Source organism: Macrotis lagotis, chromosome 3 (genome assembly GCF_037893015.1).
Source record: "Macrotis lagotis isolate mMagLag1 chromosome 3, bilby.v1.9.chrom.fasta, whole genome shotgun sequence".
Lineage (NCBI taxonomy): Eukaryota > Metazoa > Chordata > Mammalia > Peramelemorphia > Peramelidae > Macrotis > Macrotis lagotis.
Genome location: NC_133660.1, coordinates 166,820,632 through 166,835,358, shown reverse-complemented (window position 1 = coordinate 166,835,358; position 14,727 = coordinate 166,820,632). Strand labels below are relative to the sequence as shown.

The 14,727-nt window shown below is 34.5% G+C and overlaps 1 protein-coding gene across 1 annotated transcript in view; it reads right to left on the bottom strand.

Annotated features, from left to right (window-relative positions):
* The window catches only part of TXK (TXK tyrosine kinase), a 62,513-nt gene that overhangs the window by 20,813 nt on the left and 26,973 nt on the right, over positions 1-14,727 (bottom strand). Inside the window, exons 6-9 of the mRNA XM_074229500.1 lie at positions 12,084-12,138; positions 6,132-6,211; positions 3,968-4,095; positions 2,112-2,186 (exon numbers count right to left, since the gene is read on the bottom strand). Coding sequence (XP_074085601.1) covers positions 2,112-2,186; positions 3,968-4,095; positions 6,132-6,211; positions 12,084-12,138 — 338 coding nt within the window. The remainder of the gene's footprint in view (positions 1-2,111; positions 2,187-3,967; positions 4,096-6,131; positions 6,212-12,083; positions 12,139-14,727) is intronic.

The window sequence follows — 14,727 nt, the reverse complement described above, 5'->3', positions numbered from 1 at the left end:
CCCAAGCTTCCTGGCTGATCTGGACTCTACTTTCAAAGAGAAAATCAACCAGTTAACAAGAATTTATTAAGTGCCTTTTTTGTTGGAAGGATACTAAATGTATTTACATTAAGATGATAAGATTTTTAAAAGTTAAAAAGAATTTTTGAAATCTTAGGGATTTAACCTAAAATTCTAATTTTCCATTAAAGTAGTACCTTTTTATAGTTTTATAGTTTTACCCACAGTAGAAACAAATGGGGTGAGGTAAGGAAAGTTTTTAAGAACTTTATTTCTCTTTCATAGAGAGTTGTGCTTTTGTAGATGAATGAGAGAACTGACATATTTGTGATGTGTAATCTATTTAATGATATGTAAACTAACCCAAGAGGATTTGAAATTTTGTCAGCCTTTGATCCAGAAAGTAGATTTAAGTCACAAGTTGCTCTGTTGAAATGATCAAGATTGATGCTCTATCATTTATGATTAATTCAATTGACAGCGAATGAATTTTTGTACTATAAATGTCTGTCTAAGTCAGGGTTCTTTGTCTCTGAACTTTTAGTTTTGAATTCAATTTTCCTATAATGGGCTAAGTTTAGAAATCCAGTTCTCTTGCTAAGCTCTGTTCTATTCTTGCCTCAAGGAATTTATCTAACCTTGGGGGAATGTGTCCTAAGAGAGTCTGATTTGATATCTTTTCATCACCAAATTATCTGTCAAGAACGTCTGATTTTTCTGTTCATTATCCCTAGACCTTGCAGTTAGACTCAATGAGCTCTTCTTATTAAGAGGGGGAGGGAGAAGAGGGTTGCTGCTAACGCCTCATAACCAAACTTCCAACCAATCATGTTGCTCTCCCTTGCCTCAGCTATGAAACCAGTCATGTTGTCCTCAACCTCATGATCTCACCTAACCTCTCCTTTTCTTTGTTCTATGCTTATAAAAGTCAGTTGCATTTCAATTCTGGTTCTTTGGCATAAATTGAGGCAATCCACTGACTCATTTATTCACAGCTATAAGCATCACTTCTAATAAATGTTATTTTGATCAGAGAAATGCACCTCAATTTATCTTCTTGTTAAATCTCATTTGCAACACTACCCTTCACAGCAATACCCACCAGTGTTATATACACTTCAGCATTTGACAGTTAAGAAGGAATACTGTGAATGGGTTCCTAAGCTGCTTCAACTTATAGAACACTCACAATCTAGTGTTTTATGTATTTTTTATTTAGCTTTGTAGAATTCTCATTTGCCCTTTGATCCTTGACTCAATTTCTTTTCTAGGCATAAGCAGAGAAACCCTAAAAAATGTCATTCAAATAGCCACTTTAATGGGAGGGAGAGATGATTCTAGTGAGCTAGAAAAGCAAACACTTAAATGACTTAATAATATTTTTCTTAAAAAAATTTTCCTAGCCAGAATATGGTTTTGTAAGAGGTTCAAGTCTAACCTATAGTTTGGAAGAAGTTTGTTTTTTGAGGGGAAGGGATAATTCCTTTCATCATTTCACTTTTTAAAGGAAATAAAAGTTCCTCCCAAAATGTAACTTTTGGAATTTGCGAATGTCACATTTCCTAGAAACCACCCAAATTTAGGTTATGACTAAGTTTCACCTAAAGGCAATCAGGAAGAAGGATGATCTAGAATCTCCCATACTTCGTAGATATAGCAGACTGAACTCTCTTGGATAGTGACCTTTCCCCAGAAATCTTTGTTTCTAGAGAGGGTAACTATTTAAATAAAAGATAGATGGAGCAGTGAGTGGATAGAGTCTTGGATATGAAATCAGGAAGATCTCAGTTCAAATTCAACTTAGATACTTATTAATTGTGTGACCCAGGGCAAATCAGTTGATCTCTGTTTGCTTCTGTTTTCTCATTTGTAAAATCAGGAAAATAAAAGCACTTACCTGTGAGGGTTGTTTGTGAGGATCAAATGAGATAATAATTATAAAGAGCTTAGCAGAGTGCCTGATACAGCTTTCGTGCTGTTCAAGTTAGCTATTATTATTATTATTCTTTCAACTATACAACAATTTACATTAAGTAAACTGGGCACTTGGAATGGATTTTTTTTTTTTGGCTAGGTCTACTATTTTACTAGAAGAGAATTTCAAACTCTACCATAGCTGAAACCAGCTGTTGCTGGCAAGCAGTTTCCCATGGGGCCAACTGGATACCGGAGACGGGTTATGAGTCCTAAAAAGAAAAAAGAGTATATTAGAGCTATTTTCTTAAATCACCAATCTACTTATTAAATTAGAGGAGAAAATTAAACTCTTATCCTGCCCTTAATTATAACTGAATATCAGTCATTTCCCTATAGACATTTTCCTAGTCATAGCTTTTCATGAGAACATGTGAAAAATACAAATTGCTCTATGGAAACTTTCTCTTTAATGTTATTGTGGACCTAATTTGACCTAAATATCAAATTCAATAATTGTTTTTCAGTTCTTAATTTCCTTGAACTCTAGGCAGCATTTAATACTGTTGACTACTCCTACTCTTTCCTCGAAAGCTTTCTTTGATGGCTCTTCATTTCCTGTCCCCTAAATGTGGGCTTCCAAAAAAATTCTGATCTCAAACTCTTTTACTTCTCTCTGTGCCCTTCTCTGTGGTCTTATTCCCTCTCAACACATTAACTAACACCTTTTTTTTTTATGTAAGTTCTAAACCTATGTATCTCTATCCTTGACCTCTCTCCTGGGTGATAATTTCAAATTTATACCAACTATTATCTACTAGATATTCTGCTGACTCTTCAACATGTCTAAAATTAAACTAATATCTTTTCCTCAAAATAGTTCAACAGTTTTCTTATTTCTGTTTGATACCTATCCAATCACTACCACTTCCAAAAGGTGATCCCCTTTTTCCCATAAACTATTTATTCTGACACTTGTTAAATTCTATTTTATGCTGAAATTATTTGTGCATATCTTAACTACCCATTAGACTGAAATCTCCTTGAGGAAAAGAATTGCTTCTTATTCTTAACTGTTGTGTGTAAAGATTTGATAAGCCTCAGCCTTGCCAACTTTAAAAGCTGGAGAACTTAATCTATTTCTAGGTAGGAGTGTAGTTATGGTATCTTAGAAGAAAAATTCCAAGAATAAATTAGTGAATACTTAGAACTAAGAAAAATCAACTACCACCTCCATTACATTTTCATTGAGAACCAGGGTTTTCAAAATTCATTAAAAGTTATAGAAAGGGGCGGCTAGGTGGCGCAGTGGATAAAGCACCAGCCCTGGAGTCAGGAGTACCTGGGTTCAAATCCGGTCTCAGACACTTAATAATTACCTAGCTGTGTGGCCTTGGGCAAGCCACTTAACCCCGTTTGGCTTGCAAAAAAAAACCTAAAAAAAAAGTTATAGAAAAAGGCAAAATGACAGAGGATATTTGGAAGGTTGTATTTTATTCAGTGGTCATTAGAGAAAAAAATTTTAAGACATTTAACTTCAGTGGTCATAAGAGAAAAAAATTTTAAGACATTTAAATTTCCCATTTTGTTTGTTATTTTAATTTTATTTAAATTTAATTTATAATTAAAATTAAATTAAAAAATTTCAATTGGGATGTAGCCTTGTAATGGCATAAATAAAAATCCCCTCAAAACTCAAAAAAAGAGAAATTTGTGTGTTTAATTCAGAGACAATAGAACAGAGAACTTAGAAACCTGAGTCCTTCTGGAAGGCAGAATAATGGACTGTTACCAAGAGAAAGAAAAAAGTGGAATCAGAAAATTACTTTCTGGGAATATTAAGATCAGAAGGTCTGCTCCACCATCCACACTTTTCTCCTACAGTAAGACCACAGTCTTCTATCCTAATGGAAGATAAAAAAAATTGAAACATAGAATTTTATTATTATTCAAATGAGTTAAATCTAATGATAAGGAAATTGTCTGGTTGTCCTGCATCATTTCGATTGAAGTTCCTGAGGTTTTTGTTTTTGTTTTTGTTTTTGTTTTTTACCTGCTGCATTGTGCTGATGATACTGAATCAGTTCTGGTATTGATGAGAAAAGATGTCTTTCACTCACATAGCACTGCCCTGAGTCATGACTTTTAATTCGATAATGCTTGATGGGTAGCTCACCTCTTCTGTGATCAAAGAAGCAAATGTTAGTTATATAAATAAAATCACCATGGCACCAATCATCATAATACTATCACCTTAAAAACTCCTATGTCAAGATCGACTGAGTCAGGGGAAAAAAAAAGGGTTCAAGTTTTGCTTTTCATACATATTGACTGTATGACCATAGGTAAATCAATTAAACTCAGTGCCTCAGGCAATTTTCTCAGACTATAATAATTATAATATTTTTCCTTCATTTTCAAAGATGACCATTACATCCAGGAGGTGATGCCATGACAAGTACGTGAATTGGATTTGAGTGAGGGGGTGTTGTGCTAAGTCACCAGCCTCACTTTCTCCTCCAGAATCATCTGAGTTAACCGGCCAGATATGAATCAGGATGACTGGAGATGGCCTCGGATGCCAGGCAAATCATTGCCCAAGGTCACACAGCTAGTAAGTGTCAAATGTCTGAGGCTGAATTCAAGTTCCCATCCTTCTAATTTCAAGGTCAATGCTCTATCCCCTGAGTCTTTGATCTATGCTGGTAAAGGGAATTTCCTCATAGGGGTGTTCCTTGCACTAGTGGTTTCCACTTAGAGGTTCATGAATTAGGAAAATTCTTCAATGGTGCCTTAAGCAATTTTTCAATTATGGTTTCAATAAATTCATCCTCTGTGACAAGCATGTGCATGTTTGAAGAATTTTAAGTTTATATCTACAGGAATTTAAAACCATTATAATCATGTACAAAATGATTTTTTTGAGGTTGAGGCTGGATAACCCCTCAAACTCTGATAGTTTTTAATGAAATATAACATGTTTTGTAATTTCTCAACTTTTCATCAAATTGTTTTCAAACTGCCCTAAAAATTCAACATTTAATCACAAACTGAGACATATATGAATAACTTCATCTGCTTCTGTACATTGTACCAGAGGAGCTTCCTCATTCCCCTCTGTTAACCTGTAATCATATCTCATTAGCAATGTAAACAATGATCAAAATATTATAAATATTTACTTTATCATTTTATATTGTTTTTCATGATCATAGTTACAACAAAATTTTATACTTAATATTGGAAATTATGTGATATAAATTTAAATTTGGAGCTTTTTTGAGCAAAAGTTATCATTATGGTTTTTTAACAAAAGTTACTGTATGTGTTATCATGTTATTTTAGGGCATTGTATGAATAAATCTAAAAGAATATTACAAATAGTGCGTTAAATTACCCCCAGAGATTTACAACACATTTTTGTTATTGTTGTTGTTGTTGTTGTTGAAGAGGCTCAAGAAACAAAATTCTCTAGAAATGAATGCCTTTCACCAATGAAATCCTAGGTCTGGATTAAAATACAGATGAATCACACTATACCATTCCAAGAAAAGTTCTCTGGTAAATGTCATTTAAATTTGCAGTTTTATGAGTGATCACGAAAAAAGTCTTTGTCCCTAACAAGTAGTAGGTGCTCAATAAATATTCTTAAATTAATGCTACAGTATCACTCTATCTACATTATATGCTAATCCTTTAGTTAACTTTCATTTTAATTTTAATTCTTACAAAGTTGTTATATAGAAATACCCACAAAAGCAGAATAAGTTTGGAGTCTCAGAGATTATTTAGTCTATGAACATGCTTTTCAAAAGATATTTTAAAAAATTTGTATTTTAGCATATTTTCTGATATTTCTGATCATTGTGAAATTGGTTTCCTTTATAACCCTGTTATATTTAGAAACTTATATTTATATAACCCTATATTTAAATATATTTAGAAACATTCTGCAAAGGGTTTCACCAAGTTACCAGGGGTCCCTGACACAAAGAAGGTTAAGAACCTCTGATCTAGTCCAAAGTCCTTTTTTATAAAGAATCTGTTCCTTAGTGAGGTGAATTGATAACCAGATTTTCTCACTTCTCCCAATCTAGCACTCTATTTCCTCTATTATGCTTCCCTAAGTGTTTTTTTTTGGTACGTTTTTACCCGACACCAACAACACATATCAAAAGCAGTTCTTTCCAAAGCATGCTAGACTTATAACTACTGACCTTCTAATTCTTGAGTACACAGAGATGGTGTAAGCTCCCAAACGCCTGGAATCTCTGACAATAAATGCACCTTCTTTGGACTGCAAAACAATTCATTCAGCATAGAGAGGTTTTTGTTTAATTGTTTGTTTGTTTGTTTGTTTGAATTAGCATAAAGTCAAATTGACAAAATTGTCATGAGAGTTGTGTCAAAGGGAGAATGTTCACCCACAGAGTCCAATCTCATTTCTTTGAAGGCATAGCCCATTCAAAATGTTGCTGAGGCTTTTGGTTTCTATTCCAGGAGCATTTCTTAAAATTAAAATATTTTTAGTTATTTTTCCAACTACATACAATGGTAATTTTTACCAATCAATTTTTTTGCAAGGCTTTGAGTTTTACAATTTTTCTTCCTCCCTCCCTTTCTTCCCCACTCCCTCTGATGGAAAGAATGCTAAACATATATGCTAAACATAGATCTATATTGAATGTGTTGTGAGAGAAGAATCAGATCCAAAAGAAAGAAAACATTAGAGAGAACATAGTGCCATAATATCCAAGACAACTTTTAAAAATTGAAGATAATAAGCTTTGATCTTCATTTCCCACAGTTTCTTTTTTGGATATGGATGCTGTTCTCCAACACAAGTGCCTTAAAATTGTCTTTGATTATTGTACTGCTAAAATGAACAAGTCAGGGCTGCTAGGTGGCAGTGGATAAAGCCCCGCCCTGGAGTCAGGAGTACCTGGGTTCAAATCCGGTCTCAGACACTTAATAATTACCTAGCTGTATGGCCTTGGGCAAGCCACTTAAACCCCGTTTGCCTTGCAAAAACCTAAAACAATAAAAATAAAATAAAATGAACAAGTCCATCATGGTTGTTCATTGCCCCATGCTGTTGTTAATGTGTATAATGTTCTTCTGGTTCTACTCATTTCACTCAACATTAATTCATACAAGTCTTTCCAGGATAGTCTAAAGTCCCATCCCTCCAGATTCCTTATAGAATGATAGTGTTCCATCACATACAAATACCACAATTTGTTTGGCCATTCCCCAATTGATGGGCATCTCCTCAATTTCCAATTCTTTGCTACTACAAAAAGAGCTGCTATGACTATTTTTGTACATGTGGAATTTTTACCCTTTTTCTTGATCTTTTTCAGGATAGTGACTCTTTAGAGGTATTGCTAGATCAAAGAGTATGCAGTTTTCTTGTCTTTTGGGCATAATGCCAAACTGCTCTCCAAAAGATTGGGTCAGTTCACAACTCCACTAATAATGCATTAGTGTCCCAGTTCTCTTACATCCCTCCAGCCTTGATCATTATCCTTTCTAGTCATATTGGCCAATCTGAGAGATATGAGATGGTACCTCAGAGATGCTTCAATTTGCATTTCTCTAATCAATACTGATTTAGAGCAATTTTTCATAAAACTAGAGATAGCTTTGACTTCTTTCTTTTTTTTTTTGGAAGGCACTGGGGTTAAATGACTTGTCCAAGATCACACAGCTAGGTAATTAAATGTTGGAGCTCAGATTTGAACTCAGATCCTCCTTACTCCAGGGCCAGTACTCTCCCCCCTGTGCCACTTAGATGTCCTAGTTTTGATTTCTTTGTCTGAGAATTGCCTTTCCATAGCCTTTGACCATTTATTAACTGGGAAATGACTTTTTTTATAAATTTGACTCAATTCTCTATATATTTTAGAAATGAGTCCTTTGTCAGAAATACTAGTTGTAAAAATTGTTTCCCAACTTACTACATTCCTTTTAATCTTGGTTGCAGTGGTTTTCTTTTTGTTAAAGCCTTTTAATTTTTTCTTTAAGTTTTATTAATATCTTTTGTTTTAACATCAGCCATTTTGCAATATTCCTCTCCCCATCCTCCAATCACAGTGAGACTTCCCATGTAACAAGTTAAGCAAAACCAATACAGGTACATCTTCCACGTCATTTTATGCAACAGTCATACGCAAAGTGCTCTAATTCAAGGAAAGAAGAGAAAAGCATTATGGCTTGTTCAATATTGCTTTATAAAAATGAGCTGTTTAAGATTCTTATTTTTTGGTGTAATTTACGTATTTGCAGCATAATCATTTTAAAAACTGAATTTAAAATCTTAATTTGATTGAAAACCTACAAATTCTCTCATGATTTACAATCATTTAGCCACTGCTCTGCTTAGCTGCCAATCTCTTATCTCTCTCCTCAGCAATTGTAAGACCGACACCCTTTCCTCTGAGAAGAGAGATCCAAGGTAAAGCCTTTTAATTTTATGTAATCAAAATTATCCAGTTTGTAAAATAATGTTCTCTATCTCTTCTTTGGTCATAAACTGCTCCCTCCAGGAGCATTTAAAACATGAAAGCAGCAAGTATCAAATAAAGTAGTAAAATTAGCCTGTGGGTTGAGTTAACACTGCCTAGATTCTAACAATGTTTCTAAAGTATTTGTTGTCCTTAAACTGCAGGTATTGAGTCCTTTGCTATAAAGAATAACAGCCCAGCAAACAAAGAAACTAATAGCGTGGGAGGATCCCTGATCTAGGTCTTTTCCCCTCCACCTTTCCTTATCCTCTGACATATTGTCTCCTCATCTTTTTTTTTTTTTAATTTTAGTTTTTGTGCAAGGCAATGAGGTTAAGTGGCTTGCCCAAGGCCACACAGCTAGGTAATTATTACGTGTCTGAGGTCACATTTGAACTCAGGTCTTCCTGACTCCAGGAGGCTCTATCCACTGTGCCACCTAGCCACCCCTCATCTTTCTTTACTTTCCCAGTTACCACAGTAGAGAAGATGACTTTGTCCTCCCCACATCTGTGTTACTTGTTTCCCCAAGGCTAACAGAGAAGAACAGGCAGAAAAAGTTGAACTGAAGGAAGAGCTGTGAGAGTCTGAAGTATACAGAGGAAAAACACAATGAGACAGCTGAGATGAAGCTTTGCAAACCACTTTGGAAAGAAATATCCTTGCAAAGATTATTTCATTTGTGCTTTTTGTCACATCAAGTCTAGAAAACAATCACCTAGTCCACAGAGAGTTGTAATTTTCATAAATGGAAGAACTGCCCACACCAGTACAAGGTGCTTGAAATATTTAAGTGCAATGCCCACTACATCAGAAGACTCCAAGAAATAAACAGTTAAAAATCAAGTATAGCAACTATCTGTTACATTTACTTGTTCAAAAGTTACTATCAGCTTTTTAATAAAAATAGAAGTGGTTTTATGGAGGTTTCTTAAAATTACAAGTCATCTTCTCCCCAGGAACTCTGAAAGTTCAGGGAATAGCATGCCACAGAGTATAGGGTAGGATGAACTATCTAAGGAACTGATATTGAACACCTGAAACCATTTTGGGCATGTAGCATCACTAGAGGATTATGAGATGATGATGAAGAGGAGGAAGATAATACCTTAATCTGTACTCCCCCCCCAAAAAAAATCTTCCAAGTTCTCTCATATCTCAGTCTATCTTCACAGCAATCCAATGAAATGGATAATGAGAAGATGAATTGCTTTGCCTCTTTGTATTGTGCAGATCCTTCCTTGACTCCTCTTCCTTTCTAGGACTCAGAGAAGAGAGTAGGCTAATCATCCCAGCCAGGGTATTAGAACCTGTCACTTTGGTAGGTTGCAAAGATTACTTTAGTGTGTTTTTTTTAGTTGTTTTTTTACAAGGCAAACAGGGTTAAGTGGCTTGCCCAAGGCCACACAACTAGGCAATCACCAAGTGTCTGAGGTTGGATTTGAACTCAGGTACTCCTGACTCCAGGGCTGGTGCTCTATCCACTGCGCCACCTAGCTGCCCCTTTAGTGTGTTTTGATCATGTAGATTTTCTACTTTATTTTCTGAAATTTTATGATTGAAAAAATAGCGTGTAGAGCATGTGATCATGGTGGCAGAGAGAAAAGATAGCGTGTGCATATGTTTATATATGTACACAAGTGTATGAATGCAAGCATGCATACAGTATTTACAGTAGTATTACAGGTGGTGAAACAAGAATAGAAAATGTAAATAGTAGGGAAAGGCTGATGCTCCTTATTGCATTTTGGTCTGCCCCTGCAAGTTCATAGTTCTTAAAACAAAGATTAGGAAATATTAGATCAGAGGAATGTCTTGAACTGAGTCATGAACAGAAGGATGGTAGTTAGCAAATTATAGGGATCTCATTAAGTGATTAGAATGTGATTTAAAATGGCTGTTGAGAGAAGCTATTATTAACTTCTATTTCCTAAGTATTTTCATCATAGCCTTATCAAAATTATTTTGGAGTTTCTCCTTTTTAATGTCCTTTGTCTATTGCCAGCCCTTTTCTTTCTGCTCTTAGTAATCTCTGAAATCTTAAAATATTTTCATTTCATAAGGATATAATCACAATAAAGCAGATTTTATGTGGACTTCCTATTGAAGATTAAGACTTTTAAACAGTTTCTTCCCCTATTGGGAGACTTGTCTTCAAGTCCCACAGGGCAATAATATGAAACTCTTGAGCTGAGTAGATAGAACAAGAGCCAGGAATCAGAAGGTTTTTTTAGCTATAATTTCATAGAATTTGAGTAAGAGGGACCTTAGGGATCCATTACATGATAATTCTCTACTCTAGTTACTTTAGTGGAAACTTTAATAATAGAATTTCCTATTTGCATACTTTCATGGATGATAATAAGCAAAGAGCTAGGCAAATAATTTATATTTTGCCTGACAGGTCAATTGCTTGCTACAAGATAGTTCAGTATTTCATCAACATGTTTTTCTCTTAGTAGCTATAAAGTTTAACCTTGCTTTGGCCATAATTGCTGAACATGGTATCATTTTTTGTACACTTAATAATTGAGTCCAACTTAAGGCTATCTCAAGTATCCTATGGGACTATTATTTCTAATTCTCTGCTAGTTGAGAAAATCAAATCTTGATTTTTATATATTTGATTTCATTTATTCTGTTTTTCAGTTTCTTGAATTCTTTGAAGTTCTTTGTTTCTGAGTTAAGTTCAGAAGTTCATGAGCACCTTACCTAAAAAAAATACATTATCTCTAAACAGCCTTGCATTCCCATGCACAATTAAGAGAAATCTTACTAAGAAGCCTTACAGAAGGCAGGTGGGTACCAAGAAATCTGTTATCTCTGCTTAACTATCAAGCAGATGGACTCTATTAATCAACTTTTTTCCAACCACAGGATAAAAGGAGCTAGTCTGAAATGTCTAACTAATCATATCGTTTATTGTCTCTGACATTTCAGACTTTGTAACCAGTCATATTGTTTTCTATCTGTGATGCTTCCTGTTCTTTGTTCTCTTGTATTTCCCAAATATATAAGACTAATAAGCCCTACCTTGTGAGTTTTTGCTTTTTGTTACATTTTTTGACTGATAGAGAAGTTGAGAGATCTCTTTTATTGGTAAACACTAGTTTCATCAATAAATTGAACATGCTTGGAACTTTGTGCCTCAGTTTATCTTAATTTTTAAATATAACATAGCTAAGTTAAAGTTATTTAAGTTAAACAAGATTTTTACGTAATTAGGAGTCAGTGCTTTTCATTAAGACTTCAGTTGGCATCTATAGCTGTTTAAATTTTAGTTAATAAATAACATGAAACCACTACTGGCACTCTGGCATTCTGTAATGCATTTAATAAATAAATGGAGAGAGAAAAAAGGAAGGAAGGAAGGAAGGAAGGAAGGAGGGAGGGAAGGAGAGAGGGAAGGAGAGAGGGAAGGAAAAGAGGAAGGGAAGAAAGAAGTAAAGCTTATTGAAAATTATTTCTATGGAAACATCATGTTGCATCATGTTTGCTTGCAACTTTTCATAAATACTCATATAAAGTGAAGTTGTACTAAGAGAATCATAGAAAAGAAGCAACAGATGGATCTTTTTTTGATGAGTAAAAATGCTCACAATGGATTCTTGGAATTTTTTTTTTTTGCTACCCGCAGATTCACACACAAATTTGTTGACTTACCTCTTGTCTCAATAGATCTTCTGCCTGATTCCTAGTGATGTTTTTATGATACCACCTATAATTTTATGAAATATCAGTTACCATTCTAATGTCATGCATACTTTATTAAAAAAACACTTTTCCTTTTAAAGGGCTATCTTTCATGACTTTAAGTATTTAAAATAGTGTCCTTAACAGAAGTTCATTCATTCATTTGGTCTTAGGTTTTTGATTAGCTTTATTATAAACATAGGTCAGACAAATGTCAAACAAGTACAGAACTGTCTCCTACATATATTCCAGTTCAACTTTCTGAGACACAAGGATCTTATTTAAAAATTTAAATATTATGATAGAGTACAAGAAATTGTAATCTTAGACAATTATTCTCTTATATTTAGTCTAAGCTAAACTGAAAAATTAATCTAAGCTAAGTTGAAAAATTCAAGGTTTCCCTTTTTCACCCAAGAGCTGCCTAAGAATACCTTTCTTTGTATGCTCTCTGTTAAACTTTTTGAGATAACACCCCTTCCCAATTTAACCTAAGACTAAATAAAGTAAACTTTAAAAAACAATGTTAGCCTTCAAATGAAAGTCTAAACAAATTGTGCTTTTTTGGACTGCATCCATAGGAAAATATTGTAAGGTATAACAATTATCATGAGCCCTAAGTACAGACAAACAAACAAAAAAGAAAACAATCTTCCTTATTACCATGTCAAACAATTTCATTCCTTGTTTAAAATCTTCAATGGCTCCCCATTATCTACTCAAAAAATAATACAAATTTCCTAGCCTCCCATTCAAAGCCTCCATAATCTAGCAATTTTATAATTTTAGCAATTCTACAGTATTTTTCTCTATTAGAGTCCTCCTTTGAGCATTCACTGGGGCAGGGAGGTAGCCCAGTGCTCTAAAAGATGACAGGAGAGCATAATATCTGGGAAGTTCTCCTGAACTGGAAAATCTCCACGTATGGAGTTGGGGACAGCCCAGGATTCCTGGTCTGAGAACCCACCAAGCTAAGTGCCAGAAGATTCACAATCAAAAGATCAGCCACAGCAACTTGTTCAGCCTTCTACAACTAGAGGTGAAGTAGCCATGATTCACTTCAGAGGTAGAAATAACTTCACTGATGAAATACTGTATTTTTTAAGAACCAAAATAGGATTCCCTCAGTGCTGGGAAGATTCTAATTATTAGTTTCCATGAAGAAAAGGAGAATTTTTTTTAAAGAAATCAGAAAGATGCCTATGGAAAATGGTATGATTATTCTTGACTACTCTCTGGCAATGAAATTCAAAGTTAGTGGACTAAGTTAGTTAGGATCGAATAATATGCCTATTTTCTAACAGCTAATGATATATGCTTAAAGTCTACCAGGCTTAATGACCTAAGTGTAATTCTAGAGAAGGAAATAACAATAATTCACATATTTATAAGACTCTTTGAAGTTTGCAAGGCACTTTGCAAATATTATCTCATTTATTGGTTGCTATTATCCCCATTTCACAGGGTATGAAACTTAGGCAAATAGAAGTAAAGTGATTAGCACAATGCCTGGAACATGCTAGGTATCTATTAAATGTTGATTGATTGATTGATTGATTTCCCAGAGTCACACATCTAGCTACTGTCTGAAGCCAAACTTGAATTCAGGAATTCCTAACACTGGAAGCTAGATGGCTCAGTAGATAGAATTTTATACCTGGAGTCAGGAAAGACATGAGTTCAAATATGACCTCAGATGTCTATTAGCTGTGTGACCCTGGGCAAGTCAGTGATCACCTCTCCTTCAGGTCTAATTTATATCTGGTCACTGGACCCAGATGACTCTGGAGGAGAAAATGAGGCTGGTGACTTAGCACAGCACCACCTCACTCAAATCCAATCCATGTGCTTGTCATGGCATCACCTCCCTGATGTCATGATCTTCTTCGAGAATGATGGACAAGCATCATCATCATCTAAGGCAGAATTCTAGCATCATCTAGCAGAATTCTCTCTCTCTCTCTCTCTCTCTCTCTCAGTCTCTCTCTCTCCCTCCCTCCCTCTCTCTATTTCTTTCTCTATTAAAATAACTTTTCAATTGGAAATTTACACTTTCCAATGACTCCAAAGAACTTAAAAGAAAGAAGTACAGCAAAACCAAACAAATCAACACATTGGCCATGTCAAAAAATATGTGTCTCAATCCATACCTACATTCCATTAATCTCACAGATAAGAATCAGATAATGTTCTTTACCAACTGTTTTCTGAAGTCATAATTGATCAATATATTGATCAGAGTGCTGAGATCTTTCAGTGCTATTTTCTTGAATAGTACTGTGATTAACATGTTATTTATTAGTATTCTATGTATAATGCCACACAACCTCTCACAGATTTATATTGCTCTTGCCAGTTTCATGAAAGAGTCCTAAATCCCTCCCATCTACCAAAGTTCTACATATATGCCTCATGGCAAAATGAAGTTTTGGATTCTTAACATGGGATCTGTGAACTTAGTTTTTAAAAAATATTTTGACAACTATATTTCACTTAAGTGGTTTCTTTTTATTAATATATATATATATATATATATATATATGTATATATATTGATTTAATGGCATCATTTTGACAAGGAATTCACAGGGCTGCCAAAGAGGCACAAAGCACAA